The sequence below is a fragment of the Microcaecilia unicolor genome, chromosome 1 (genome assembly GCF_901765095.1).
Source record: "Microcaecilia unicolor chromosome 1, aMicUni1.1, whole genome shotgun sequence".
Taxonomy (NCBI): Eukaryota; Metazoa; Chordata; class Amphibia; order Gymnophiona; family Siphonopidae; genus Microcaecilia; species Microcaecilia unicolor.
Window position 1 is genome coordinate 639463271 of NC_044031.1, and position 25537 is coordinate 639488807.

The following is a 25537-nucleotide window of genomic DNA, read 5'->3' on the forward strand; positions in this document are numbered from 1 at the left end:
GGTACTGAGTTTGATTCCCACTGCAGCTTCTTAAGACTGTGGACAAGTCACTTAATCCTCCCTCGCCCCCAGGTACAAAATAAATATCTAATATGTAAACCGCTTTGATTATAACCACAGAAAGGAGATATATCAAATCCCATCCCCTCTCTTCAGATCAGATATGAGCATCATCCTTTACTGTGGAATTAGCCACTTCTCGTGGAATTTCCATGGGAAACTGGAGGTCAGGCCAGGTCACATCACTTGTAACTGGATGGCAGCACATGTGCAACTCCCCCACCCCCAACCTGCTGATTCCTGCACCTCCTTTCTGCAGTGACTGGCCTGACAGTGAGAAGAGGGAACAGGTCCAACTATCACTTTGAACTGCATGAATGCAGCAGTAGAGCTCCAACTGGCAGAAGAAGAGGACATCGCTGAGTTGTATCTGCATTCATTTTTCTAACAGACAGGTTTATTCATAGAGTAACACAACTTAGCTTCCAGCAAGGCTTATAGAGCTCTGTAAAGCCCCGCAAAGCTTCACCCTTCTCTGCAGTGTGGGCAGAGTCCCTACTCGCAAACACAATGCCTGTGTTATTGCCCATTAGCTCCGTAACAGCATGCATATTAATGTGCGCACAATGCTCAAAGGACACTAGCGGCAGAAATAACCTGCCTGCCAAAAATTAGCGTAAATGATATGTGGATTGAGCGGGTCATACGAATTTTAAATAAATACATTTAAATGTATGCAAACGGTATTCCTTCTCATGTTCAGAGAACAGTGCAAAAAAGAACGGTGTTCCTAATGCTGGAAACCCACCACCTGCTTGAGCTGGGGTAGGGTGTTTGAAGGGAGAATTTCTCAGCGTTTTCACCCTGCAACTATACGAAAAAAGTAAGCAGGACACTGATGATTGTTAAATGCCTACAAGAATTATTTTTTTGCAAATTAGTTAAATGATAAGAGAGTCAAAATATCTGGTATTCTCATTTGCTGGTGTGTTTTTCAAAGCACTTAGACTTACAAAGTTGCACAGTAACCTATGGAACTTTGTAAGTCAAAGTGCGTTGAAAATGAGCCTCAAAGTAACATACGTCGAGGGGCATAATCGAACGGGGTGCCCAAGTTTTCCTGAGGACGTCCTCGCAGGAAAACTTATCGAAGCAAGATGGGTGTTCATCTTTCGTTTCGATAATATGGTTGGGGACACCCAAATTTCAACATTTAGGTCATCCTTACAGATATTTGTCCCTGGTTTTCGGCGACAATGGAAACTGAGGACGCCCATCTCAAAAATGACCAAAGCCAAGCCATTTGTTCATGGGAGGAACCAGCATTCTTAGTGCACTGGTCACCCTTACATGCCAAGACACCAACCGGGCACCCTAGGAGGCACTGCAGTGGACTTCACAAATTGCTCCCAGGTGCACAGCTCCCTAACCTTTGGTGCTGAGCCCCCCAAACCCCACTCCCCACAACTGTACACCACTACCGTAGCCCTAAGGGGTGATGGGGGGCACCTACATTTGGGTACAGTGGGTTTGTGGTGGGTTTTGAAGGGCTCACATTTACCACCACAAGTGTAACAGGTAGGGGGGGATGGGCCTGGGTCCGCCTGCCTGAAGTGCACTGCACCAACTAAAACTGCTCCAGAGACCTGCATACTGCTGTCAGGGAGCTGGGTATGATATTTGAGGCTGGCATAGAGCCTGGCACAAAATATTTTAAAATATAATTTTTGAGGGTGGGAGGGGTTGGTGACCACTGGGGGAATAAGGGGAGGTCATCCCCGATTCTCTCTGGTGGTCATCTGGTCAGTTCAGGCACCTTTTTGAGGCTTGGTCATAACAAAAAATGGACCAAGTAAAGTTGCCCGTGTTCGTCAGGGACGCCCTTCTTTTTTCCATTATTGGTTGAGGATGTCCATGTGTTAGGCACGCCCCAGTCCTGGATGCTTCCGACATGCCCCCGTGAACTTTGGTCGTGCCCGTGACGGAAAGCAGTTGAGGATGCCCAAAATCGGCTTTCGATTATGCCAATTTGGGCAACCCTGTGAGAAGGATGCCCATCTTCTGATTTGTGTCGAAACATGGGCGCTTTTCTCTTTCGAAAATAAGCCTGCTAGTAACATAGTGACGGCAGATAAAGACCTGAATGGTCCATTCAATCTGTCCAACAGTCACATTCATTCTCAATTCTAGATTAAATCAACAATGAACCCCTCCGAAGGAACACCACCTTGCAGAGGTGGAGGGGCTTCCGTGTTTCAATGACTCAGAGGGCTACGCTGTAGGGTTACCCATATTAGACAGGCCTCTGAGGAGAAACCAGACAAAGAGTGTCCCAACTTGGAGGATCCAAGATGGCGTTGAGGGAGGACGTACGCTAGTTGAGTCCCGTTTTACACCAGAATGCCTGAAGAAGAAGGCACGCTCCCCAGAGAATGGGGAAGAGAAAAGGCAAAGCCATGGTGTTGTCCTCCTTGAACATGGCTGGGGTTCCCACCACTTCTCAGTGTATTTTGGAGAGATTCGGGGTCATAACGTCGGGGATATCGGTTCCTGCTTCGGGGAACAGCAAGGCTTTATTGCCGAATCTCAGTGGAGAGGGAGTGACTTTGAGTCCCCCTGTTGGCACGACCCCTCCAAGATCCGGAAACAGTATTGCTTTGCTATGGAGGTCAATAATGGAAACACCCGAAGTGGGTTAGGATTTTCACGTGAACCGAGGAGGTCCTGGCACAGCATCGACTCCGGATAATAAACCAACTGGGGGATTGGAGAGTGAGCTCTTCCCCTCAAAGATATCTAGAGCGGTTTCTATGGAGAAATTGGACTTGGTGAAGCCAATAATGTCATAATGGACGTACTATAGGAACTTTTGCAGAGTGTGAATAACTCTCTTCTCCAGATGTTTAAAATTTTTCAGAATGTGAGTTAAAGAATTTATATTAAAACTTATCTAACAAAGTGGAAGTCCAAAATATAAAAATAGAGACTTTGATTACGGAAATGGTTTCTCTATGAAAATCAGATAATTTGGTAATTAAGAATAGCCATCTTTCTTCTAAAAAATTGGAATTTCTGGAGAACCAATTTAGGAAAAACAACTTGAGAATGATAAATTTACCTATAATATCTTATATATTAGCTACTGAATTCTTGAAGAAATATTTCTCTGATACTTTGCTAATACTTTCTGATAGCCATCTTTTGGTGACTAAAGTGATTTATATTTCCTTTAAATTTTCTTTATCAGAGAAAAGAGATGTAAGTTTAACGGACATTTTGGAAAATTCAGAAGTTATAAATAGAGTTATATTATTAGTGACTTTCGCCTTTGATTTAGAAAGGAACAATGTTTTGAAATTGTATTTTCGATACATGGTTGATAGTTTTTTGGGTTCAAAGATGAATATATTTCCTGACACATCAAGGGAATCGCAGACTGGGAGGTGTGAAGTCTTGGCTTTCAAGCCAGGAATCATTGCCCTAGGTGGGACCTTCCTAGCGCGATTCCTTTGTAAGTGTTTTATTTCCTTATTACTTATTTGTTTCAACCTAAGAAATTATAAGAGTTTGTGGAAACATAAGGAGAATCCTCTGCAGCAACTTCCTTCAGTTACCACTGTACCGGCTGCAATAACTGATTAACCTTCCTTCCTCAGAAAATGTGAAGTGTAAGATTAACCATGTTGAGTTTTTCTTATTTTCTTTAAGATTGTTTTCCTGATCTTGGATCTTCCAATTGTGGACAATTGTATAAATATATATATTGTTGAGAGAAAAGGTTTTCCTTTTTCTTTATATTAATTTCTGTATTTCCTTACATTTATGTGATAAATGTGAATGTAATTTTGTAAAATGATAAATATAAAAAAAAAATCAACAATGAACGTGATATTATATACTTGATCGTGGTCTTTCTTTGTTGTTTCTGGGACATAGATCGCAGAAGCCTGCCCAGCTCTGTCCTTATGTTCCAACTACTGGGGTTGCCGTCAAAGCTCACTCCAGCCTATCTGAATCCATCTTGTCATTTGCGGGACACAGACCATAAAAGTCTGCCTGGCTCTGTCTTCACATTCCAAATTACTGGAGTTTCTGTTGAAGCTCTCTCCAGACCATCCTAAACTGGATTGCTATATGCAGCACTCAGACTGTACAAGCCAGCCCAGCAACAGCTATCTAAACACCACTTGACATGCAAACACATATGCAAAGTTTTTTTTATACTATTCATTTTCTAAGTAGAGATCCTCTGTGTTCATCCCACACCATTTTTAATTCTGCCAGTTTTTTTTTCTCCACCACCTCTCTCGGGAGGGCATTCCAGGCATCAACCATCTTCTCTGTGGTTTCTCTTGTAGCAGGTCCTATTTACTTTTCTTTCTATTCTCTGGCAGTTGTAAAGGGTAATGGATTTGATATACTGCCTTTCTGGGGGTACAACCAAAGCAGTTTGCATATATTATATGCAAATACTTTTTCTGTCCCTAGTGGGCTCACAAGTTATGTTCGTACCTGGGGCAATGGATATAAGTGACTAGCCCAAGGTCACAAGGAGCAACAGGGGGAATTGAACCCACTTCCCCAGGTTCACAGCCTACTGCACTAACCATTAGGCTACTCTGCTGCTCAGTTCCTTTGTACAGCTGGATTCCCGCAGCACAGGCTCCCTGCTCCCAGTTTGACTGGGCAAGCACACAAGATTGTGCTTACCCCAGCCACATTCCTCACCCTTGCACAGCATGCATAAAATTTGCATGCTGTTAAGGCTGAGCATGCCAAAATTATTTTTGTGCGCTGTTCCGGTGGTATTTTAGTTCCGAGCATTGGCCCCTGAGAGAGGAAACAGTTAACGCCATTACTCTGCTCCTCCATGGACCTGGAGTCCACAGATGAATCTGGAGGTGGTATTTCTTAAAAATCAGAGGGATATGGACAATGCCAATGCACTTTGGAAATCATTCTATATAAGGAGCCTAGTTTTAGGTGGCAGGAGTGCATGTGAACAGAGCTATTCCAGTCATTTTCACATGTAAGTGCTCTCTTATAGAATACCAGCTGGTGAAAAAGTATGTGCAATGTTTTGATGACACGAATTTTGCCAGTGGGCATGCGCATGGGTGAGGTTTGAATGAAACACGAGCGGACCACGCAAATATGTGCATGAATTACAGAATACATTACATCTGCGGTAGTATTCAAATCAAAGAATGTTGTAGTATTGCTATATCCTGTATGCGAAAGTTTATTGTTTATTTTTGTTTGAATATGTTTTCAAAATTCAATAAAAATATTTGAACTAAGAATACTAAAATTTCAGCATTCACTCCGAAGGAGGTCATGCAGCTGCTCAATGGCCCATCCTTCAGTGGTTGTTGAACTGAGACGATTAATTCAAACATTCTCATCCTGCTACTCTCATGTTTCAATGATCTGCATGCAGCAAATTACTCATTTTTATTTATCTGTATTAAACAGTTGGAAACTAAGGGCCTGATATGGCTCTTTGCCATTTAAATCGCCTTTCTAGAGCTAATCGGGGATTCTCAGTGCCACTTAACTGGATAGTACCACTGAAAATGCTGTTAGCACTCAAGCTGAAATCGGCTATTTTGGGGGTTTTCTGGGGGCGAAGTTGGCACTTAGCTGATTAAGTGCCGATATTCATTACTTAATCAGTTAACATAACTACATAAATAGGACCACATGAAACGCAGTCCTACCTATATGTGATTCTTCATAGCTGGTCAAGTGTCAAATATCGTATTTAACCAGCTATGCTTTAGATGGTTCTGTAAACTCAGAATTTCAATGCCGGAGCCCAGACATGACCTGGCATTGAATTTTCGGGTTTAACACCAGAGGCCGATAGCAAAATACTGATCGCCACCGGCTGAATATTGGGCCCTAAGAGATTGAAAGGCTTATTTTCAAAACAAAAACACGTCCAAAAAAACGTCACAATGTGGCAGAAAGACGTTTTTCTCTCAAAAAACATCCAGGTTGTAATTTTAGATGGGTTCCATTACCAACTGCTGGAACAGTTCTCCCTGTAGAGAATCCAGGATCTCTCTACTCTTAGATGACCCCACAACAGGGATGCCTCAATCAACATGCAGAATATTGAAATAATCTATTAGTAGTACTTCCCCTTTCAATGCTATATGGTGAATGTCTTCAATTAAATATCTGTCCACTTCTTAAGTCTGTGAAGGAGGCCTTTGCAACACACCATTGTAAATAGATTTTCCCTTCTCTCATTCCAGATTAACCCACAGTGTAAGTCCTGCAATTCTATCGCTTTATCTTTAACATAAACCACTCCTCCTCCCTTTCTTACTACCCTGTCCTTCAATAGATTATAGCCTGGTGTATCTAAATTTTATAGAATAACCTTAAATTTCCACACGGTATATAGAATTACAGAGTGCCTTTCCACACGACCAAATGTAATCGTGGCCATTTATGCCACATTTTACTTTTCATAAATCCCAACATATAAATTTGGCGCAGAGCAGGTGTATCCTATAACGTGCATAGATTTTAGAAACGCTCATGCCCCGCCCCCTTTTCAAATATGCAACTTAGAATTTATGCACTGTAAGCCCCTCCCCCACTCCTGGGTTGAGATGGAATTCCAAATGTGTTCTGGTTCAGTTTTTAAAGGTAGTCTTGACCGGGTGACACGAACACACTGCCCAGGAGCGTAGAGGAGATACAAATAAAACTATAGAAATGGAATTGATTTATAAGTTTCTTTATTACAAAACAATTTTTAACCCAATAATTTAAGAAATTATAACAGACACACTAAATAATATTACCCTTAGTCACTTCCAATATTATGTTTTCATCTTCCTTCTATCAATAACTCTTATTTTTTCCCCGATTTAACCACTGTGACTTTTAACAATTGTTTCTTTTCTTTTTCACAGGATCTCTTTTCCAGATACCCAACCCCTCCTCCAATACAGCAACAAATCAGATAAGTATTCGCTTGACTTCTCCAATTTATAATTTACACATGCATGTAACCAACAAAAACTAGTCTAAAATGTGTCAACTTTCAAGAATTGATTCTTTGTGTTTTTTCTTTCACTAGGTACCTCTTCAGGATACGGTAAGTATAAGTTCATGTGTTTATTTTACTCTCTTAAACAAGTCTCTGCAGAATCCTTGGTCAATGCACATTCAGTGGTGTAAAGGATACTTTTTTTTTCCTGCTTTCTTGCTTTATCTCCTTTTCTTCTTCTTTCTTGATTCGGTGGGTACCATGTCGTCATGTGCTGTCTACAAGGATGAAACTGTCCGGGACCAGCAGGAACACCTCGGGGTACCTACTATGTTAGGCTTTAATTAACTCAAAGAAACAAACCCCTACTCCCTATCTATATGATGACACTAGTAAATGTCACCACTAGCAACTCACAGGGATAATTGTTTGTCCCTAGCTAGCTACCCAATATAAAGAAATGAATGATTCTTGATCCCTACTCTTGCCCTCCCACAGTTAATAAATACAGGGAGTATTGAGAGTAATTTTTCCCTAAACCAGTTGAGAACATAAAATTACCTGGGGTTAAGATAACTCCCAGTAGTATTACATATACACTGTCACCTAAATACAGTGTACTAAATGTTCTCCTATAAATAATTGCTCATTCAAAGTCACTGTGAATCCTTGCACTTTTAAATCTCCTTCCCAAATCATTTAGATTTGATGGAATATTGGAGTACACTACAGTCAGCACTTACGCTGAAAACATCAAATATGACACTTTATTAGATTAACCCGTTTCACCAGCTCATCAAAACATTAACAGTCTGGTAAGATTTGTTGTGCCATTGCCTTTCTGTCCTCACCGCTTCTCAAACAGCTCAGTCCTCTCTAAAGCCTCTAAAACGCGTCAGGCTTTTTAAATTTAAGTAATAAACCTTATTCATTCACTTCACACTCATTCATATCCTTTAAAATACTCCCAGATCTGTTTTAACACAGATTTTTATGACAGCTGAGCCCAGGTCATTAACACAGGTCTGCTCAGCGTCTCACTCACCTCCCAACTGATCAACTGTAAAGTTTAGAACCCACTTCCTAGCTTGAGCCACCAGCACGAGCCTAACACATTCTAAACCACCCCCCCCCCCCCGCCAGCACACAAACACAGCGTTTTAAATTAATTTAAACCAATTTTAGACATATACATGCTAACAGCTTTTCAAATTAATGTAAATATTAGTACCTTATTATCCCTTGGGTTCCCAAAATCTTCTTTTTCATCTTGCACGCCTCTTGCAGCTCCGTCACGAGCCAGCCTCGGCTCATGCCTCCTCCTCTGCACTCGACTCTCCTCAGCGCGTGCAGCGCTTATCTCATCGCTGGCCACCTTATTAAAAATTAAAAACACTGGGAAAGTGCATCGGAGCACTTTCCCCAACTTCCCCAGTCTCACGCCGATTCTAATTTCACTTCGGAACCGGCTCTGCAGCTTAAAAGAGCCGGTTCCTTAAAAACAAAAATGGAATTCTCGGGCCCTGTGTCGGAGGCGTGCGTCTAATGTCATGACTTCGACGTCAGATGCAGGGCCAATCAGAGCCCAGACTCCTCCCAGGGCTTTCCCTTCTTCTCTCTGGCACCTCTTTACCCTCATCGCCAGCCGAACAGCTGATTTCAGCTTCCCGGACGGCCCAGGAACCCTCCAGCACCCCTGATCTCTCCTCCCCTCTCCTACTTGCGCAGCGCTGCTCCCGCTGTCTCCTCCTAAAACGCCGCTTCGCCGGCAACTGCCCCAAACAACTAAACCCCCTCTCTTCACGCGGCTTCCGAAATACCGCCAATGCAGCGCAAGAGCGCCCCAGATAACATATTTAACCCCTTAGGGGTTACATTACAGCATGTTACAGAATACGCTTAGCGAGATCTGTGCATAAATCCTAATTAATGCCAATTAGTGCTGGTAATTGCTTGTTAACATCCAATTACAGCGCTGATTATTTTATTTATTAGGATTTATTTACCACCTTTTTGAAGGAATTCACTCAAGGCGGTGTACAGTAAGTATAGATCAAGCATGAGCAATAGACAATTACAGCAGTAAAAATATTCAAAAACAATACAAAGCATGGCATGGTATACTATTTACAATGTCAAATACGTAACAGAACATTATAGGTGATAGCGAAGGGTAAAGCAAAGATGTAACATATAGAAGGGTAAGAAAGTAGGAAGAGTTAGAAAGTAAGGTGATTGATTTAAAGAAAGTTGCACATGAGGTCAGAGAAATGGTTAAATGTTATCTCAGCTAGAGTAGGAGTAGATAAACATGTCCTGCTGCAGTATATGCAGCCTGAGTACTCCTTGTGTGTGTGAAACTAACGAGTTAGTTACTTCTTCCAGTAAAGGCCTGGTTGAAGAGCCAAGCTTTCGCCTGCTTCCTGATGTAGAGAGTCTTGTGTTAAGCGCAACTTTTCAGGCAGTGCATTCCAGAGCGTGGGGGCTACTCCGGATAAGATTCACTTGTGGGTATCACATCGTGTAATGTCTTTTGGAGAAGGTGTGGTTAGTGAAAGTCCTTGGGAAGACCTTAGTGTCCTTGGCGGTGTGTGGCGGATCATCCTATTTAGCTAGTTAACTAATTAAGTTACGCACATTGTTATAGAATACACAGTTCGTCCAAATTTCAAAGGAGCGGGTTTTAGGTGAGGCATGGGCAGCAGCAAATGACAGATGGTTTTCTGCAATAATGGCACACAATGAAAACGACTAGGGCCAAAATTAAGATGTTTTTGGCTATAGATGTTTCAATCACAACTGACCGAAAGGTGCTCTAAATGACCAATGGAAAGATTAAGGCATAAACCCCCTTACCCTCCCCTCCCCAGTGGTCACTGATCCCTTCCCACAGCACAAAGCTGTGAAAGAAACAGTACATACTAGCCTCAATGACAGCTTCAGATGTTATGGCCAGTCCTATTAGAGCAGCAAGCAGGCCCCTGGAATAGCCCAGTGAACAGTGCAGTTGTCTGCAGAGAAGGGGACCCAGGCCGACATCCCACTCTTAACTGGTACAGTTGTGGTGGAAAGTGTGAGCCCTCCAAAACCCACTGTACATACAAAGATAGGTGACACCTGCAGTCATAAGGGCTATTGTAGTGATGTACAGTTGGGTACAGTAGGTTTTTGCTGAGTTTTGGAGGGCTCACCATACAATATAAGAGGGTAAATGCCAGGCCCGCTGAGAAGGAACGTCAGCCCTTGTGCTTGATGGAGGAGGGTTCCTCCCTGAGCTGTCGGCCAACCCCGAGTTTCCCCTGTGTCACCCTCCGTTCCCCAGGGGTTAAGCCCCCAGGTATAGGAAGCCAACTGCAGGAAGAACTGACTCCAGAACAAAGTCCACGGGGCCCGGCCTAGCCACGGGAGAAATGAGGACCAGAAGCAGACAGCAGAGGAGACAGGAACGGGCAAAGGTCAGTACCAGGCAGCAAACAGTAGCAAATCCAGAATCAGGCAGAGGTTAGTACTAGGCAGCAAACAGTAGCAAGTCCAGAATCAAGCCCAAGTCAAAACTAGGCAGCAAAACCAGAAGCACTGCAACTACCCAGGAAACTGAACAGAAGCCAAAGCGTGGAAGGACTGGAGGCAGGGCTTGAAATAGGACAGGAATTAAGCCCAAACATGCACAGTTGTCTTCAAGATGGCTGCCCCCATCGGAGACGCCCTCAAGCCCAAATATGGGCTTCCTTCCTGAGGCTGCCCAGCTCCAAGATGGCCGCCCTATCCTGGAGATGTCCAAATCCAAGATGGCCGCCATATCCTCAGATGACCATACCTTGCATAAACAGGGAACATGACAGTAAAGGTTAGATTGTAAGCTGACTGCACATGTTGTCCTTTAGATTGTAAGCTCCTTTGAGTAGGGACTGTCCTTCTTTGTTAAACTGTACAGCGCTGCGTAACCCTAGTAGCGCTTTAGAAATGTTAAGTAGTAGTAGTAGTAATATGTACCTGGGACCTTTTATGTGAAGTCTACGGTAGTGCTACCTAGTGCCCCACTGCTTTGCTGAGATGTATGTGTGGCCAGTCTTCTAAGATTGCTGCTGCTGCTCCCCCCCCATACATCCCAATGGCTTGTTTTTGTGCGTTTTTTCCCTTGGACATTTTTTTGTCGAAAATGATCCTAAAACATAGACGTACTGAACACAAAACATCTACCAAATAGCCAATTTCAAAATAAAAAGTTGGACATTTTTCTGATTTGAAAATGGCCATGTTTGGTACTGTATTTTTAGCCTCATCTCTATGCAGTTTTGACTTCTATAAGACGGCAATTAAAACTCAGTTGTTTTGGAAGTATATATATCTTGAGGAAATGTTAATGTTTATTTTTCTTAATTACTATCGTTACGGAATTCCTAGATAGTTTGGTCTAGTATTTCTTTTGTAAAGTGGAATATAAACACCATAATTGTAACTATAAATGTATACTAGATGCACGTAATTGCTATTACACACAACTGCAATGTGCACATCTTATAGAACACTATCAGTTCTGTGTGTTGTAAGCTGATGCGCCTATGAGTGCCATACACCAGGCATTGACATAAATTGACGTGCCAAAGTAGCTTTATGCTAGTATTCTATAACAGCTTAGGCATGCCCCGAAGCCATTATAGAATTTGCACCAAGGATGCCCCATTGCAGTGGCTAATTTGAGGCTCCAAGTTATAGAATTACTCCCTTGCTGTCTCAGTGGCTCTTCTGTCTCCAAGAAAGATGGAGACTTTGCGTAACTTCTGTAGCAGTCTGCCAGTGCTGGAGACAACAAAGATACAGACACTTATCTGCCCAGAGTGAATAAGTAACTACAAAGATAAATTAACTTGGGATTTTCTAATTAAGAGAATGCCTATCACAAACTAATACTATTAGGAAAGTGTCAAAAACCTTCACTAGCAGAACTGTTCTGCAGCTCCCATTGACACTCAAAAGACAGGGCTTGTGCGAAAGTATTGTATGTCAAAACCAATCTTCAACCTTAAGCACCCCCTCCTTCCTCAGTTAACTTTCAGACTCCTAAATTGCTGTCCCTCAAGAAGACATGTTTTTAAATATTACATTTTGGTGTCTGTTTTTAAAATGTAATAAATAAACTGCCACATTAACCTGTGTTTATTTAGTGGCAGGGACAACTGTTTGAGGTCTTTTTTCTCTTAGGGCTTCTTTTACAAAGCCGCGCTAGTGATTTTCATGTGGCAAATGAGAGGAAGCCCATAGGAATCGAATGGGCTTCCTTTCGTTTGTCATGAAGGAATCGCCAGTGCAGCTTTGTGAAAGAAGCCCTTAATTACTTTGTACTCACATTTATGGTATTTTAACTGTTTTTTTTTTTTTTTTTTTTTGGGGGGGGGGGGGGAATTTATACAGTGACCAAATGCTGAAGAAAATGTGTGCGTAGATGCTGGGGAGGGGGATGGTGGAAGAAAGGCATGGTGAATGGATGAGGGAAAGAGAGAGAAAAACAGCATAAGAACACATGATGGCCACATATGATCATCTCTATAAAAAAAGTGACTAAAGTCTCCAGCAACAAAATAAATGTGGTTTTAATTAATTCAGTTAAACAATTTGTAATACAACAGTTCAACCCTCTTTATGTAAAAAAGAAAAGTTACAGAAGTTCAAACGTAACTTTTTTCCAATTACTTCTTGACTTATGACATGAAAAATCATCCATTCTCAACATTTTGGACCTGCTGCTTTGGACGCCTTTTCCCAGACGGTCACATACGGGATTGTTTGACAGCAGAACAGCTAGCAAAAAAAAAAAAACACGTTACCAGATTGTGGAGGGAGAACAACCACTACGAAGCCTCTGCTGCAGGCGCTGCAGTAAGAAGTGGTGGATTGGCGCTGCTGCCAGAGGCTTGGAACGCACTGAGAGAGACTACGCCTATAGGAGCACCAGAATGAGGCTTGGAATTCACAAAAGCCGCTCGACTGGGAACTGGAGCTGGCCTGGGTTGAGGTTTCCCATAATTTATTTATTTGTTGCATCTGTATCCACACATTTCCCACCTATTTGCAGGCTCATTCTGGCTTACAATAATACATCCTGAGATTCTTGACAAATGTCATTTCCCAGCGTTCTCTTTTACTTCCGGTCATTCACCGGAAAAAAAGTCGTTTTGACTCGGAATGGCGGCGCTTCTGCTGCGGAGGGTCAGGGTGGTGTATGATCAACGGTGTTTGGGGGTCTCTCGGCGGGCACTGTGGGACGGTTTTAGGTACACCCCTCCTCCTATTCTCCATCTGAGTATTTCAGAGACTCGCTGTGAACACCGCCTTCCTGTCTCGGATTCATTTTTTTTTTTGGGGGGGGGGGGGGGAGGAGGTTGTATTACATTATATTTTCTGTTTTTATTAGTAACAAGTTGTATGGAAATTTTGTAGTACAGTATTTATACCTTATAACAAATTCAAATAAGATTTACATTTCCGAGATGTAAACCGGACTGCTTTTCAGGGTAGCTGTTTGTAACCTGTGCATGTTGCTAATCTTGGTTTGTGGCCCTTGCAGAGCGCCCTGGTGTAGTGTATACAAATGAACTGCTAGAATTGCAGAGTAAGAGAACAATTTCTGACTAGAGGCCCCATGCACAAAGCCTACAGGCCAGCAACATGCAGGAGATGCACTAGGGGGTTCTGCAGGCTTTTTGGAAGTGGGGGAGCAGATGCTAATCTATTTAATTGATTTATTAAGTATTTAAATGTGCATTCAAAGTGAGATACAATAGTTTTCTGAGCGATGCACAGCAGCAGTCTCTACCTTTAACATGAAAAATTTAACAGGAGGTCTAGAGTTGCCAGTCCCGATAGTGCTTCATTGTCATACATACTCCACAGTTACTCCAGGGTCCTCTGCCACTCCAGCAGGAGGAGAAGGACCTGGGGAGAGACAACAGCACTGGAGCATGGAGATCGCTGACTGCGGTAGTGAAGTTTGGGATTGGAGACAGGTGCCACTTTTTCCTCATGCCTTCTCACCTGGTGGTGGGGAGGCAGGGAGGACACCAGATCCCCAACATGACAGCCCTGGAAGCACACACCACAGCAGTTTTGATGGGAGGAGGAAGCTACACGGGCTTTCATACAGGCAGCTTCTATGTGTGTATGAAAGCCATATACAAGCGCTGCTGTGAGCATGGGCAGCAGCCATGCTTAGCAATTGGCTGTTCTGTGCATGCTCAGCTGACCAACTGGGTTTCCGCCTATCGAACTGTTCACTGCTTTTGTGAGCAGCTCATTTGCATACGACTTGCTTTGGGAATTGCTTTGTATTTCCAAATCGGTAATTTTTACTGAGGTGGAAATACCGGGCGGTTCTTTCCAGGGACCTTTGTGCATCTCTCAGTAGGACCCAGATGCACAAAGCTTACTGTTCTATTAATGTTTGCTTTAGACTGGTTCTAGCCAGTCTAAATCAAATGTTTATGTAGCTAGTAATGCACAAAGGGGTTTTCCATGGCTCTAGCGTGTGCCATTAGCAGCCACCAAGAACCCCATTCAGATGTATTCTAATGTGTATTCCGGGGGATGCACAGCTCCAGAGCAGCCGTAATTTAACCAGCAAATTTTACTGTTGCTCTGGAACTGTCAGAGAGGAGGGAAGCACATGAAGGTAGCCTTCCCCCTCACAAACACCCCCCCTCCCGTTCCCCAACCCCGCACCCTTCTCTATACCTTTACAATAGGTGGAGGCAGGAGCAACAGCTCCTGCCTTGAGCATGCCCAGAACAAAATGGTGGTACCCAGGCTCTTCCCAGTGCATTCTGGGATGTACTGGGCAGGGCTAAGCACCATATAAGAAAAAAAAGTCCTTATATGGTGTGTAGCCCTGAGGGAGAAGCTGTTGCTCCTGCTCCCCTGCCTCCACCATGTAAAGGTACAGGAAGGGTTGTGTGTGCAGGGAAGGGGTCCAGTAAAAAAAAAAAAAAAAAAGGATTGGGGAGGGTGGGTGGGGGGGGGGGGGGGGCAAGGAGCAGGTGTGTTCCAGGTGGGTCAGGAGGCTGGGAGGCCTCACAATGAATGTACAGTGAAACCCCAATATAGTAAGCCGCCTAAAATAGTAGATGGTGCGGATTAGAAATTTTTATTTAAAAAAATAACCCTATGATTGGGATCCATAAAATACCATTGCATTAAATGCGGGGTCACTTTATAGTGGGGTCAATAGAACATGAATACAACCAAACCAAAATTGACCTGTTGCAAAACGAGCTGTATGTTAAAAAAAAAAAAAAAAAAAAAAGGAGGAGGGGAGCCAAGGTGGATTCGTGTTATTGCAGAGCATGCTATATTCGGGTTCCATTGTACTAAGAGAAAAAAAACCTTCCTTTGGCAGAAACAATCTCTTAATGTGTTAGTTGTGATACATGTTTCACAAGCAGCCATAAAAATGACATGTTTTGTTACTGGTGAATAGAGGCCCTTGTTTTTTCTAATCTCTCTAAATTTTGAATTGTTTCTCACAGGAAGAAGGCAGCAGAAGACTCCAGCATTGTGAAAGTGTCTGGACAGCTTGAGCTCACACCAAGCCCTAGTTCAGAACCTACCCTGACACGACCCCCACCACGCAGCCGTAAATATATGCCACCTGAGAACCTGGAACATCTCCTGGAGGCCCAAATGAAGGAGGTCTTTGGGTCTACGCTCCCTAGTGATTGGCGAGAGGCCATGCTGACAGATAACCTCCTTAAGTTCCGTCTCCTGACACGGCTGGCTGCAGAGCTGGGCCACACTGTTCCCAATTCCTGCTTGCAGCACATGCACAGTGCAGGTGACGTACTCAAGTTCTATGCCACCCCTGTTAAAGACACCAACAAGTTCGATGAGCTGAGCTGTGCTGAACTGCCCTCCAACCTTAAAATCAACTGGGGATACTAGCAGAGAATGTACCAGGCCTTGGGGGAACAAGCTCCGGCTCCTTAAAGCTTCTGTGGCCTGCGGCTCCTCCTCCTGTGGCTTCTCCTAGTCTTAAGAAGCCTATGTGGCGGCTAGTTGTCAATTATCAATCTGTTAACTAAATGGAGACAGAATTGACTCTGGAGCTTCACATCCAAGTTATAGTCTAAAGATACTTAGAAATCTCAGCTGCCTTTTAGGATACATTAGGATCAGACTAAGCGTCTGGAAACTGCTCATGCAGAGGCCTGCTCATATCAGCTGTACTTCTACACACTGGGATGGCTACACTAGAACAGCCCTGTATGGCCTAGTCTGTACATCAGAGACCACTGCTTTCTTTCTGATATCTACCATATATATGAACTGTCCAGAAAGGCATTTTAAATCTCTTATCCTAGAGCAATGAGACAGACTTGCATGCAGATCTGTTTTGATTGTTGACATTCTGAAATGGTGTGTGGGAGATTGTGGTTCCCCAGGACAGGTCTGGGAATCACTGTTTTAGAGGTTTTTAGCCTCGGCTCCATTGGAAGAAATGCTTCTTAAGGTGGTATTGATGTATGTTATCCCTTCCCACACACACACACACATCAATACCCCCAAAATAATTTTTGGGGGAATAACTAGGAATGTGATTTTGAAACTCTGGTGATATGTAAGTACTTGGAAGGAGACTCAAGTTTTTTTTTTTTTTTTTACTTTCCAAGCCTTTGAAGGGATATATGCAGCCGTCAAACCAGTGCACAGCACATTGATTTCTGCCTTGCAGTAGGGAGGCAGAGCAATTGTTCCACGTAAACAGAGAACTAGATAGATCCAGAGGTACTGAGAATGTTCATTTGAGTTTCTGTAAACATTTCATATTAAAATGTGATTTATGAATACACATACATCTCCTTTGTCTGGGTGCTTAGCTGATGACTTATGGATTTCATGTGAGGTGTGTTGGGAGCTAAACAGAATGTTTGTGTTGAGTAACTGGATAGATTGGAAGACGGAGCGTTAATGACCTGGCCCCCATGCTTGCTTCCTTTTAGAAGTAAAATGACTGCTTAAACTGCAATATACATCTAATGATTGGTAAGAGACTAAATGAAATGAGTTTCAATCTTGGTGTTATCTGATCAGACTTCAGTAACTTACAAGTACAAAGTCATTCCCTGAGAATGTAGACTTGGATATTTTCAGCCATCTTTTGCATTCACTGAAATCTAAGTGTGCTTGCCCCATCTCCATCCTTAATGAATAGTGTCTCTGTATTCTTAGTGCATGTTCTTCAAGTACAAGCAGGATGAAGTCTCCACACCGATGGGTGACGTTATCTGTCGGAGCCCGGCACAGTGGGTGTTCCCCAGTTTTTTGTTTTTTTTTTAGAAGTAGCCCTTTGCACACACATGCATCTTGTCTCTAGAGGCCGACTGCAACCAAAGCTGAAAAATCGTGCCTGCCCCCCTCCCCTGGCCTACCTTACCAAGTCCTAATGGTCTAGTGGCCTCTACGGGGGCAGGAAAGAATGGGGTTCTTTCCTGCCCACTGCTCTGCCCATTGCCGCTACTGCTTTATAATGGGAGGTCCTGGCAGCCATTGGCACCAACATAAACAAGAGCCATCTCCATTCTCAGTTTGGCTGCCGGGACCTCCTGCTACTCTCTCGACAGCCATTTCAAAGTGGCGGTGGTAACGGGCAGAGCAGTGGGCAGGAAAAAATGGGGTTCTTTCCTGCCCCCAAAGAGGCCACTAGACCATTAGAGCTTGTTAAGGTAGGCCTGAGGAGGGCCTACTGATGCTCGGGGGAGATGGCAGCGGTGGTGGCAGTGCTGATGGGGGGGATGGTTGGGGGAGTGGAGAGTTTAGTTTCAGCCAAAATTGTTGTGATACTTTTGGCTGAAACCCGAACCCAAATTCTCTCCTGCTGTTGCTGTGCAGGACCAGCTCAGTGCTGTTCATACTGCTTAGCACAGAAGACGCGTTTTTCTGTTTCTAGTCTCAGCTTGCATCTTTGGGTCTGGACCACACTTTGTAATATGTTTGTGGCTTACACACACACACACACACACATATATATATAAAAGGCAACACCAACGTTCTATGAAGCCTCCAGCCGGAAGTGTGAAGGGGGGGAGAGATCCGGTTTCCTCATGAGTGTCTGCCCCGCCCTCTCTGTAACACAAACAGTCAGTGAAGGAAAACTTAGCAAAGCAGTGAAGGACTCAGAGGGGGGAGGGGAGAGAGGGCAGGGACACACACACTCCCACATGCACACAGAAGAAAACCTTGCTAGCCCCCGTTTCATTTGCATCAGAAACGGGGCTTTTTTACTAGTATATATATAATTTATTTTTTTTTGTGTCTCATCCCCTTTTAATGCCATTAGTAAGGTTTCAAGCCCTTTTAAATTTTTTTGTTTTTTTTGCAGATCACTAAGAGATGTATTTTCAAAGCACTTAGACTTACAAAGTTCCATAGTAACCTAGGGAACTTTGTAAGTCTAAGTGCTTTGAAAATGAGCCCCTAGGCCACTTTAGGCCTCGAGCACCTGCTCGAATAATTTTTCACCAATGAGCCATTTGATTTTGCCTCGACTATTTTTCCAAACATGTTCCAGAAAACTCCTAGTAGTTTTAGGAAGTGCTCCAGGTGCAGCAGGACCACGTCCTTCCCAGACACCCATAATTGGTGCCTGTAGTGCATGGGACCTGATCATAATTCCTGTTGTTGTAAATTCTGTTCACGGATGTCAGGGAGAGGTAAAAGGCAGTGCAAACAGGTTTTTGGTGCAGAGAAGCTGATTCACCAACTTTGCTTACCCTCCTGGGAACTGGATGTAGTGCAATGGCCTTCATCGAGCCAAGATCAGATCACTGATATGATCCCAATGACTGAAGGATATGACATCTGGCTGAGCCCCAGCCTTCATCAGTGGCAAAATTGAGGGGAGAGGGGGGTAGTTTGGACCATGTATATTGGTGGGGGCTAGTGTAGTCACCACTGGTAATTCTACAACAAAACACATTTTAGATCTATACAGAAAACCTGTCATTACAGAGCAGCACTAATGTCTAGGACTCATAGCAACAACCCTATCTATACAAAGTCAGCACCCTAGAATATCAATATACTTCCTTTTGGAAACAGAACAAGTCTTTGCTACAGATCCCTACACAGACATTAAACACTATCAGAATACCTCACAGAAACTATATGCCAGCAGAATACGACACCTTGCTCACACATGCAAAATACAGACATATGAACATAAGACTAGCTATACTGGGTCTGACCAGTGGTCCATCTAGCCCAGTATCCTCTCCAACAGCGGCCAATCCAGGTCACAAATATCTGACAGGAACTCAAAATAGTAGCAAACATTCCAAGCTACCAGTCCCAGGGCACTCGGTGGCTTCCCCATGTCTATTTCAATAGCAGACTATACACTTTTTCTTCCGGAACTTGTCCAAACCTTTTTTTAAAACCCAGATACACTAACCGCTGTTACCATATCCAACGACAAAGAGTTCCAGAGCTTAACTATTCATTGAGTGAAAAAATTTTCCTCCTGTTTGTTTTAAAAGTATTTCCATATAAAACTTCATTGAGTATCCCCTGGTCTTTGTACATTTTGAAAGAGCAAAAAAAATCAGTTCACTTCTACTCATTCTACACCACTCAGGATTTTGTGGACCTGAATCATATCTCCCCTCAGCCATCTCTTTTCCAAGCTGAAGAACTTCTTTAGCCTTTCCTCATATGAGAGGAGTTCCAAATCCTTTTATCATTTTGGTCACTCTTTGAATCTTTTCTGAGATACGGCAACCAGAATTTAACACAAGTGGGGTTGCATCACGGAATGATACAGAGGTAGTTTTCTTGGTCCTATTCCATCCCTTTCCTAATAATTCCTAGCATCCTGTTTGCTTTTTTGGCTGCTGCCGCACACTGGGCAGAAGATTTCAACATATTGTCTACAATGACACCTAGATTTCTTTCTTGGGTGCTGACTCCCAAGGTGGACCCTACCATCAGGTAACTATTATTTGGATTATTCTTCCCAATGTGCATCACTTTGTATTTGTCCACATTAATTTTCATCTGCCATTGGGATGCCCTGTCTTCCAATTTCTAAGGTCTTCATGCACTTTTTCACATTCTGCATGTGTTTTAACAACTTAAAATTTGGAGATGACACAAAACTATTCAGTCACCTCACTTGTTCAAATATTCAACAAATATGAAACAAAGGACCAACATCAGCAGTAATAGAGATATGAAGGCAAAAAACTGAACTGGACAGGTCAAGAAGTCATACTGCATGTACAACAATACTAGAGAAATTAAAACTGAAATGGAAAATGTATTTATACATTCTTGTATCCCACTGTTAATCCAAAACAAGTTTCGGTTCAAAGTGGCTTACAATTTACATTCTTAATGAAATTACAATGATTGTTTACAGTTTGCCTTCTGGTGGAAATTGCAGTTATGTTTTACATTCGGAAGCGACTAACAGTAATGGTTTTACAATTGCAATTATGATTTACATTAGGAGATAGAGATACACATTTAGCAAAGCTGACATGGTCCACTTAATAAATGTAGGATTAAATATTTTCTGCCTTTGATGTCTGAATATTTTATTTTTTCTATTTGCTTTGGATACAATGAGGCATATTTTCAAAGCACTTAGCCTCCCAAAGTTCCATAGAAACCTATGAAACTTAGCCTCCCAAAGTGCTTTGAAAATATGCCTCAATGTCTCTCCTGCTTTTCTCTCCCCCCCCCCCCCAATTCTCTTGCCAGGATCTCCATTTGACATGTTTTCTCTCTCCACGTCCACCATTCATCTTCCTTGGGTATCCCTTACCCATCCTGTCAGTATCTCTCATCCATGACCCTGTCTCTATTCATTCTCCCATTTTCAGCTTCTGCCCTCTTAATGTCCCTATCCCTCCCCCTGTCTCCAGCATCAACCCCTTGTCCCTTTCCCTATGTGCCGACATGCCCAGTGTATCTCTTCTGTATCCCTGTCTCATCCACTCTTTCTTCCACCCACCCACCCCAGTCCATCATTTTTCTCCCTCCCTGTGTTGGTCTAGCATCTCTGCCTCTCTTCTACTCCTCCAGTCCAGTCTCTCTTCCCCCTTCTCTGGTCTGGTCTCCCTCCCCCATGATCCAGCATCTCTTCCCTGTTCTTTCTGAGCCTGACATCTGTCCATCTCCCCCATCTCATTGGTCTGCATTTCTCCCTCCAGCCCCTCTCCCCAAACACACATCCCCCTAGATCTAGCATATCTGCTTCTCCCAGAGCCTGGCAAAAATACGGTCCAGTCCCCGCATATTCAGCTGCAGCGGTCAGATGTTGTTTTAAATGCGGATCATTGCCAGCTAAATTATCCCCTGATATTCAGTACCGGGCCATGTCTGGGCACTGGCACTGAATATTAGGGGCCAATTTGGGGTGAGCAGGCTGCTGCGGCTTATGCGGGCCCAGCCAATATTCAGCTGAACCCGTATAAGAGTTATGTGACCCTGGATGAATATTGCACTGGGGCCGCATAAGATTTAAAAACATTTTTTTAAATTTAAATCCCCTGAGCCCCTGATGCGTTGCATCTTTCTCTCCCCCTCACAACCAGTGTCCACAAGCCACTCCTCCCCCCCCCCCCCCCCACCCGGCCTACCTTAATCCTTGGTGGTCCAGTGATGGTCGGGGGTAGGAGCAGAGACCCCTCGCTCCTGCCCCTTGCAGCACCTTTGCAGACCTCTTGTGGTAGCTTGTGGTACTGCATGAAGTACTGCGAGAGGTCAAGGGATTAAGGTAGGCCAAAGGGGGCCTGCATGGACTCCTGAGGGGGGGGGGGGGGGGGTTGGAAAGGACGGGTGGCATTTTGCAGAGGGGAGTGGCTTGTGGCCACGGGTTGGGAGTTGGAGGGGGAGAGGGAGGTGATACAATACGTCGGAACCTCAGAGGGAGACTTCAGTTAAAAACAAAACACTTAGGTGAGTCTCAGCCCGATATTCAGCTGGGGCCCGCTTAAGCAAATGAATTTAGGACAGCTTTTGAGCTGTCCTAAATTCACCCACTTAAGCTTATTCGGGCACCCGCATAAGCCCAGGCTCATCCCCAATCCGCCCCCTGGCCTGCCTCTAACTGGTCTACTTTTTTTGGGCCGGTCAGAGGCGATATTCAGTGGTACTGCCTGGTTTAGTGCCGCTGAATATCAGCGGTTAGGTGGGGACAGACGATTTAAGTGGGCCAGAGCCTCTCCAGCCCACTTAATTTGCTCTGAATATCGGCCTCAATGACTTCCAACTTTGTGAGAAGGAAAGACCATGGAAGCCCTGCTGTTGGCACAAAACCAGCCTGTTGCCAGGGCTGAATATATTGTACATCAGTATAAAATCTCCCTCTCTTATTTAAAAAAATAAATAGTGCTCGTTTATCAATTCTCTAAAAAAAGTGTAAATAAATCTTAAAACTTACTGCATGTATAGTCAAAGTAACCCGATGGGGCTGCTGTTTCACCCACAGGCTTCTTCAAGGATTGTCTTCTCAATTGGCTGCATTCAGCAGCACCATCTCAAATATCATGGCTGTAAAGACTCACTTCTGCAATCATTTTTTCTGTGCAGCTACATTAATAGTCACATGATAAGATTCCAGATTTATTTACAATCTGCAGTTGCTCCTACCTGTGCTGGCTCCAATTCTGAAATGCCTGCCATGACATCCAGCAGCATCTAATCATTAGATTGCCAGTGGAAGTCATGGCAGCCATTATGACTGTGGAGATGGCATAGGCAGGATCAAGTGGGGATTGTGCCTGCTTCAACTAGCCACTAGACCACCAGGGCAATAAGGTAGGCCTGGGCCTGGGGAAGGAAATGGGAACAGTTTGGGGGCCAGTGGCAGCGAAGGAGGAGAAGGAAGGAAGTGGGGGCTGGGGTTGGGCCAGTTTAGTCAGAAAGAGTGGCAAATTTCGGCTGCAGATTCGATTTCAGTTGTCTTCTAAAATGTGAATGGAAAGAATTCCATGAACTAAGTTATGCATGATTTCTCCACTTGTTTTATGGCAGGGGTAGGCAATGCTGGTCCTCAAGAGCCCCAGACAGGTCAGGCTTTCAGGATACCCACAATGAACATGGAGGAGCTTGACATACTAAGGAAGTAGATGGTGCATGCACTATCTCCTGCATATTCATTGTAGATATCCTGAAACCCTGCCTGGGGCTCACAAGTACTGGAATTGTTTACCCTTGCTGTATGCTAGAGAAGTACATAAGTATTGCCGTATTGGGACAGATCGAAGGTCCATCAAGCCCAACATCCTGTTTCCAACAGCAGTCAATCCAGGTTACAAGTACCTGGCAAGATCCCCAAAAAGTACAATGCATTTTATGCTTCTTATCCTAAAAATAAACTGGATTTTCCCCAAGTTCTCCCATAAAAATGCATTAGGTCGTTTTGCGGGGGTTGGAGGGCTTTCTTTAGAACCCTGAGTCGGCTCATTTTTTTTTAACTAGTTGTATCTTTTCCCCTCATGCATGTTTCATCCATTCTTGTCAAATTTTTGGAGAGATGTTCTTTACTCTTTTGTATTTTTCTTTCCAACATATATGTTGGGTTAGAAAGAATAAAAATGGGATGTTATAGAATAGGTTGTGAAGCACTGATTTAAATTTTGAGCTCTAAATATTAAGCTACCATAGTAACCAACATCTGCATTAACTTGTACTAGATGTATTTGGCTTAAGTAAATATTAGAGACATCAGCAGCTTACAGTATATTTAAGGACAACCCTAGGGAAATTAAGTACAAGCAGAATTGCCTAAGTCCCCTGATGCAGGGGCTGGCTGCTGGTGGCAAAACACATTTGGCAGAACAAGTGTATTGGGGCGGGGAGGGATCAGACAGCACAGTGATATGCTGTGGTTGAAGTGTGCAACATTTATACCCATTATTGTTACTGTTTTTGGGTCTTCTGTGTGAGCTCAGCAGTCTCCTGCCACTGAAAGCCAAGTATGCACCTGTTCACCTCATGTGGATCTTACTATCATGCACTATAATTAGAATTTATTTATTTGTTGCATTTTGTATCCCACATTTTCCCACCTATTTGCAGGCTCAATGTGGCTTACATAATACCTGACTGGTGATCGCCAATTCCAGTATGAGAAATACAGAGTGGTAATTGCTTTAAGGATCAATAAGTGATAGAGTACAATGGGTAGTCAAGGAGGAAGGGTTAAGTTTTGTCCAGTTCTGTATGAGTTTCGTTGTGGGGTTCCGGTGTTTAGGTTGGGTCGTTATGGTATGCCTTTTTGAACAAATTGGTTTTAATAATTTCCGAAAAGATTGTTAGATCGTGCTTTGTTTTCATGATGGAGACAACAAGCAGGAGCGATGCAGGCAGAACTCGTTGGTGATGACTTCTGGCGCATCCTGTATGTCAATGCTGTCCTCTAGTGAAGTAATATTGGACACATTTGGGAATTCCTGCGCTAGCTGCAGCTCCTCCTATCTGCTTCAGTTTTTTTTTTCTTTCTCTGCTCCTGAATAGTCGTAGCTCTCCTCAGCTTCACAAATTTCAACAGTTCCTCTCAAAACAAACAAAAACATACAAACAAACGACACTGCCTCTCACAGATTCTCCTAGGACAGGCAGGATGCGTCAGCCACATATGGGTGTTGTCATCCAACAGCCCATTGGATGGAAATGCTTGAGATAATGTGAGACAAAATTAAAAAAAAAATCCTGTATCCTCCACCTTTTAAGACACTGCCTATCCAGCTGGATGGTGATGGCACAATGACAGCAAGTTTGGTCCAGTGAAGTCTAACTCAAAATAACCTGTTCCTTAGCTGGGCCCTAGTATTACCATTTTGAAAATGCGAGCATACCATGCCTCTGTGGTTATGTTCCACTAATAAGTTAAATGATTAATTAGCTATCTTGAAAGGATTATATAACCTTCGGATGCATGACTAGGGACATAGGGTTGCCATATGGCTCCAGAAAAATGAGGACGGATTGAGCCAGCCGGGTTTTACTTCCATTGCTGTCAATGGAAGTAATTGAGCCAGCCGGGTTTTACTTCCATTGCTTAAAGCAATGGAAGTAAAACCCGGCTGGCTCAATCTGTCCTCCTTTTTCTGGAGCCATATGGTAACCCTAGGGACACAAACATATACTTATTTATTCAATATCACAATTCCTCATGTCCAGCCACAAAACAACCTTTTAGGGTGGATAGTGTTTACAATGAGCTCCTTTTATTATTGACCAGATAGAAGAGATAAGAGTTTTCAGTTTTGGCACAGTATAAGTCATCACAAGAACAAAATATAAGAAAACCAATGGACTGCATTAGGGGCTTACAGCCCATTTAGTTATGTTTAAAAAAAAGCGATCTGAATGAAACAAAATATTTTTATTTTGACTTATAAAACCACTTGTCCCTGAAACATGCATAAAACAGAATAATCCATGTGTGTATCTAAAATGTAAACTCTACATAACAGATGAGGTGAAGATGTGATTCCCAAATGTCAGGAAGTATTTTTTCACAGAGAGAGT

At 43.3% G+C, this 25537-nt stretch overlaps 1 protein-coding gene across 1 annotated transcript; it reads left to right on the forward strand.

Annotated features, from left to right (window-relative positions):
* The first annotated feature begins 13124 nt into the window (after nucleotides 1–13124).
* Nucleotides 13125–16849, forward strand: MRPL50 (mitochondrial ribosomal protein L50). Its single transcript, XM_030190286.1, has 2 exons — nucleotides 13125–13281; nucleotides 15529–16849. Exons 1-2 carry the CDS (start codon nucleotides 13193–13195, stop codon nucleotides 15938–15940), a joined length of 501 nt encoding a protein of 166 aa, XP_030046146.1. The 5' UTR covers nucleotides 13125–13192; the 3' UTR covers nucleotides 15941–16849.
* Nucleotides 16850–25537: the final 8688 nt, after the last annotated feature.